Raw genomic sequence first — 6,553 nt, forward strand, 5'->3', positions numbered from 1 at the left:
CGTTAATGGGCATAAATTTAGATGACAAACACAGGCCACATATGCATGCACATAAAATCGCGGTCCAAATACTAGTTAATTATGATACAGACACTTTCCTAATCCAAACCCTAAAACGAGGGCCCTTTGAAGTCTCTAGAACAATGCGGGGAAAGTAAAAAAAAAACGATTTATGTATCGTTTGATAAAGTTTTGAATTATATGTTATTATAATTAAGATTAACTTGTTCAAGAACAAATTAATTTCATACATTTATGGCCGAAAGGCCATGTGAAGGCTGCTCTCCTGGGCATTAAACTCCGCGCCGCGCCGACACGGGCGAACTGGAGCGGCACGTGCCGGTGTCGGATCGGATTTTCAACGGCTGAGATTCGTCGACGGGCGGTGGGGCCCGCTTACTTTTTTGTCAAATTTTTTAAATAATATTTACTACTTTTTAGTAGTTACTGGTAGGTTAACTGGTTTCCCTTAATTAGTATGCAAGGCCGCTTCTCCGATAAATAGATAGATAGCCGTCGCTTCTCTTTGGGCTTCAGCTTCTGCCGTGGCCGCCGCTTGCGGCCTTCTTCTTCCCTCCTCTCTCCAGTCTGCGAGATAGCTTCTTTAGTCGGCTACATTGCCTTGTTCATCTCGAGGGAGGAGGAGAAGAAACCTTTAAACGGGTCGATTTCACTGGTTTTCTTCGATTTCTGAAGCAATGGCGCGTTCGATGCGGTTTGTTCTAGCGGTAATGCTTCTCTTGGTGCCGTCTGCCATGGCTGGGCACGACTACGCCGGTGCTCTCACCAAGAGCCTCCTGTTCCTCGAAGCGCAGAGATCTGGCTATCTTCCTCCGGACCAGAGAGTTCACTGGCGGTCTCATTCTGGCTTGCAGGACGGGAAATCTAGCGGAGTAAGCTTCATGAAAAACTCTGATTAATTTTCTCTCTTCATTTTGATGGTTTTCGCGTGTTTTGGGCTTCTGAGTGTTACGGTCGGTTAGTGTTTTCTCTTTCATCTCTAATTTCTTGAGCGGATGTCGGGGAATAAGGATATCTGGTCTCATCCCTTCGTCCCCGGAAACGCATGTCCCATCATCCGGTCCCTTTCCTCGATTGTCCTCGTGTCTCCCTCTCAAAAGAGGGAAGATGAATCTTTAAATGAAAACCAATCCTCTTAACTTTTCCTATTCTCTCCGCCCACTTGACTATCCCCAATTCTTTTTACTCTAAGAATATATTAATACCGGAAGATCAACAACGAATTATTTATTCAGACACTCGTTTATCCTCCGAATTAAGTATGGAATTTCCGTGATTCTGGACGGGTAGGTGGACCTCGTCGGTGGTTATTACGACGCCGGAGACAACGTGAAATTCGGGTTGCCGATGGCCTTCACGGTCACGATGTCGGCATGGAGCATTATAGAATACGGCAGGCAGATGGCCGCTGTTGGAGAGCTCGGCCACGCCATGAAAGCCGTGAGGTGGGGGACCGATTACCTCATTAAGGCACATCCCGAGCCCAACGTTCTCTACGGAGAGGTAATGGGTCTTCTTTATCCCCAAGAATATCATCAATGCTTCATCCTTTCCGGTTTAACTTCATCTCTAGAACTGTAAAGAGTTTTAACTGCCTGTAATTTCTTCTAATTGCAGGTGGGAGATGGTAACACAGATCACTACTGCTGGCAGCGGCCGGAGGACATGACAACGCCTCGAAACGCGTACAGGGTCGACGTGAACAACCCTGGCTCGGACCTCGCAGGCGAGACGGCCGCCGCCATGGCCGCCGCTGCTATCGTGTTCCGGCGCTCTGACCCAACCTACTCTAACGAGCTCCTCCGCCACGCGACCCAGGTTAATAAATACGACCCACTCTCTCTCTCTCTCTACTCGTTGCCTTCATTTATTACTGCACCTGACGACGACATGCTTGCGATCTTCTTCGCAGCTTTTCCAATTTGCTGATAAGTATCGGGGCAAGTACGATAGCAGCATCAGGGTGGCCCAGAAGTACTACGGCTCGGTCAGCGGATACGCTGTAAGCGAGCCGATCCGACGCACGGGCTCGTGTCTAGCGCGACTCAACGGGGGTCTCTGGTTTCGCAGGACGAGCTTCTCTGGGCGGCGGCGTGGATGTACCAGGCGACGAACAACGAGTATTATCTGGACTACCTCGCGGGCAACGGGGATTCCCTCGGCGGGACGGGCTGGGCTATGGGCGAGTTCGGCTGGGACGTTAAGTACGTCGGCGCGCAGCTCCTGGTCTCAAAGGTCGGATCTTGCTCAACACCCACGTCCGCTCTGCTGACCATCGCTGACCCTTCTGGCTCTACTCTTCTGGGTTCGGTTCAGTTTTTGCTGCAGGGGAAGGCGGGTAGCCGCGCGCCGGTCTTCGAGCGGTACCAGCAGAAGGCGGAGTTCTATATGTGCGCCTGCGCGGGCAAATGGAGCCGTAACGTGCGGAGGACGCCCGGCGGACTACTGTTCCGTCAGAGGTGGAATAATCTCCAGTTTGTCTCCACGGCGGCCTTCTCTTTGAGCGTCTACGCCGATTATCTCTCCTCCGCGGGTCAGCGCCAGATTCGCTGCAGCGGTGGCGACGTTTCCCCGGCGGAGCTCGCCGTTTTGGCTAAGTCTCAGGTGGACTACATTCTGGGGGACAATCCCAGAGCCACGAGCTACATGGTGGGCTACGGCTCTACTTATCCGCAGCAAGTCCACCACCGCGGCTCGTCTATCGTCTCCATCAAGGTGAACCCTTCTTTCGTCAGCTGCCGCGGAGGTTACGACACTTGGTACCGACGTCCTGCTAGCGACCCCAATCTACTCGTCGGCGCTATCGTCGGCGGCCCCGATGCTTATGACAACTTCGTCGATCAGCGAGACAACTTCGAGCAGACCGAGCCCGCCACTTATAACAGCGCGCCGCTGCTCGGAGTTCTCGCTCGCCTCCACGCCGGTAACGCCGGCTTCAACCAGCTCCTCCCCGGTACGTAATTCATTATTTTTTAGCTGAGAAAAATGGGAAGAAATCAATCGTTTTGGCTGCGTTTGCAGTGCTCCTCCCCGACGCCGGTAAGCCGGCGGCGAGAGCAGACCACGCCGGACAGAAATCAGTCAGCTCGAACTCCGGTAAGTTTGGGGCGGTGGTGGGTTCTTTGAGAAAAGGATAAGTCTTTGAAAGTTTGCAACTTCCTTCGGCAGATTCTGTGTTCGGAGTAGAACAAGTGATGACGGCGTCGTGGGTGGAAAGGGGGAAGACTCTTTCTCGCTACTCTGTGAAAATCTCTAACAAATCTACCAAGTCAGCGAAGAATTTGAAGCTAACAATAGCCGGACTGTACGGCCCGCTGTGGGGCTTGACCAAAGACGAGGAAGAAGGCGGATACCGCTTGCCGTGGTGGCTGAAGTCAATTCCAAAGGGGAAGAGCCTCGAGTTCGTGTATATTCACGCGGCCTCCCCCGCGGCTGTGAGCGTCTCCGGGTACACCCTTGAGTAAGAAACGCCCGCCGCCGGATTATGACGTCAGCACTGAGGTCAGGCCTGCTGCCTCTTCCTCCCCGGGATCAGTTTTTTAATTTCCCGTTGCGTTTTTTGTGTCATAACTAGTATAGCGTGAGAAATAAGAGGGTGTGGAAGGAAGATGTGAAGGGACGACAAGGGAAGGGTGCTCCTCCTCTTTCTTCCTGCTCTCTGTTTAGGTCAAAGATTTCCGTTTCTCTGTTCTATGTTTACTGTTGTTGCTTTGGAGGTACTGTTCTGAAACTTTATATTGTGGCCTTGTTTCTTTTGATTTCTTTGTAGCCGAAAGAGGACCGGAAAGTGTTCCTCTTTTCGAAAAATTTATCTAACCGACTCTAACAACACTTTATTATGAGGCTGGTGAGTGATTAATTGGGTTGGCTGGTTGGTGGGATTCTTGCTGCTGCTGCCAACAAAATCCAACTTCAACATAAACAGGAGTCGCCCAGCTAAAAGCTAAGAATGGTGGACAACTTTGGGTAGTCCACCAAACAAAGTCGTCTATAAAACAGTGAAACATCGGAGTAGGAGTCACCATTGATTAAGTGATTCATCGCCCTCTGACCCCATTTCTGTCACTGGTTGTTGCTTTTTCCCTGCACTCATCTAGGGTTTCGAAACGGGTTGAAATGGGATGGGAGACGTGATGGCCCATCAAGCCTCACTAAGTAAATTTCCTCAATGGAATGAACTGTGTTTGATTTTTTTGGAATGGACGAATCTTGGGTAGACTATATTTAAAGTAAATTCATTGTAAACTATTTTTCAACAACCTTTACCTTTTCTTCCCTCGGATCGAGCACATGATTGCTCTTCTTTGGAGAACTGATTCAATGTTGTAGAGAAACAAGAATGATGGAGCACCCGGGATATTAACCGCTATGGTTATTATCTCTTTAGCGTTGATGACTTTAAAGTTCAGAATATATCGCGTGAGACTTGAAAATCTTAGAGATTAAATATGTAATAGTAACACAAGTAAAAAGCATGGATTCACTCCAGTGGAAGAACACTACAGCAAAAAAGAAAGAAACTTTCTTGAGTTGCTAACTCGAATGGAGGCCTATATTTTTCTTTCACCGAGTCTGATCCAAAGAGATCAATACTCCATTCCCAACAGATAACAATCTCAGATCAAATAATCCACCTTGGCAAACTTCTCAAGGGGCGACATGAATGTGAGTAATAGATGAAACTGTGAAAAAATTAGGATCGAGCATAAGCATGCTAAGATTTAGCGCACGAAAATACAAATGAAAGACTGGAAGATTCAACATGGAATGGAACAGTGGGTAGTGAAAAACAACGTGCTGTATCACGAATAATCAAGAAAAATGGATCGTAACATTTACCAGATTAAAGATTCACGATGGAATGGGGCGTGGAAGTTTCAGCAAAAAGATAAGAAAGTGGTCGTCAGAAACTGTGGTAGTTAATGAATTATATTTAAATAAGGTTGAGGCTGAGAATACTAACCTAACTAACAATAAATTATTGTGACGCGTAGAATAAAATCTGTAATTACCACCTTGCCAGATATTTCTACTAGGCCACATATCTAAACGATGATATTTAAGGGTAGAATATGAATCGGTTGTTATCACCAATTCAATCCTAGTGTAATACCCTAGCAAATTCAGAATATAATTTCTACTACTGAGTATTCTCGTTTTTCACAAATTTTGATATCCTTTTCAGTAATTAGAAAAAATGTTCCTCACAAAATCTCTCTGAAAGGCAAGAGGTTTGTTTGAATTACAAAATTAATTTTTCCATCTACCATCAGTCACTTATTGGAACATATATTATTTTTTGTAACACCTGGAATGAAAATTGACTTAGAAATGGTGGTGACAGTGGGAAGCTGAGATGACAGTGAATAGTGGTCGCAGTGAAGGTGTAACACCAAAGTGCAGAGATTGTAGTGTGCATCAAATGTGACAAACGGCAAGAATGACAAGGGCACGTTGGCTGTTGTAGGGTGCATATGGATGACGGATAGGTAAAGAACATAAAGTAGGTTCATGAGTAAAAAATTTCATCCATATTTTTGTCCTAAACCAAAAGTCATCAATTCAAAGCCCATTTGATCCATACTACAAAAATCCCACACTACGTTACACAGCATTTCCCCCAAAAAAATTAATATGTGGATGTAATGCATAATAATCATATGGAAATATCAGGTTAAGCAATGATTGAAGCCCAAATTGAAGTTGTGCCGTAGAACTAAAAGATGAACAATTGATCCTCAGGATAAAAGATAGAAGAAAATTCTTGATTTTGAAGACATGTTATTTCAAGAAAATCAAGATTCCAGTTCTATAAATGGAGAAATTCTACATTATCATGATTATGAATATATCAGTAATTTAGGAGGAGAGAAAATATTGATAAATTTGAGAGGATCAAAGATATATTGGTTTTATATGTGACAACCAAGATTTCAAAGATCTAAGGGGAAACACTATTAAAGTTGGGAGATAAAATGTATAGTTGGGTACTTAGGGTTTAGAGGTATGATATGAGAAATGAAAATATGAGGAAATGTGGACAGATTAAGGAGATCTTGATTTTATTGCAAAATAAAGAAGTCCAAATCTAAGGAAAATGCTTCAATTAGGGTTTGTATTTTGAGGATTAGGAAGAGCTAAAGGGAATATTTTTTGGTATTATTATTGAATATAGGATATATGAATCAAGGAATTTAGAATCTAGAAGGCCTACCTTGGGTCTGTGTATTTTGCCCAAAAAATGTGTTTTCCTCCAACAATAAAGCACTTGGCCTGTTGGATCTTGGAGATCTACAATAAAAAACTCCAATCAAGTGTAACAACCTGGATCCTAGAAAACACCTTGGGCTCTAGTCCATGTGTTCTATAGCACATCCAAAATGAATAGAAAGTGAGAAGAAAATAGTATTTATACGTAAGGCATGATAACTGAAATACCCTTCGTCTAGTTCTTAATTTATCTCTGTGCCATTTCTTTCTCTTTTATCATTGTTAGAGAGATCCATAGTTTGAATTATTTGCTTGTCTTTAA

General features: G+C 45.0%; 1 protein-coding gene across 1 annotated transcript; it reads left to right on the plus strand.

Moving 5' to 3' along the window:
* The first annotated feature begins 514 nt into the window (after positions 1-514).
* LOC144703337 (endoglucanase 19-like) lies at positions 515-3,779 on the plus strand. The gene is made up of 8 exons (XM_078575490.1): positions 515-893; positions 1,312-1,524; positions 1,639-1,839; positions 1,934-2,023; positions 2,092-2,256; positions 2,338-2,974; positions 3,043-3,117; positions 3,190-3,779. The coding sequence occupies exons 1-8, from the start codon at positions 699-701 to the stop codon at positions 3,483-3,485; spliced, it is 1,872 nt and encodes a 623-aa protein (XP_078431616.1). The 5' UTR covers positions 515-698; the 3' UTR covers positions 3,486-3,779.
* Positions 3,780-6,553: the final 2,774 nt, after the last annotated feature.

Source organism: Wolffia australiana, chromosome 5 (assembly GCF_029677425.1).
Source record: "Wolffia australiana isolate 7733 chromosome 5, ASM2967742v1".
Lineage (NCBI taxonomy): Eukaryota > Viridiplantae > Streptophyta > Magnoliopsida > Alismatales > Araceae > Wolffia > Wolffia australiana.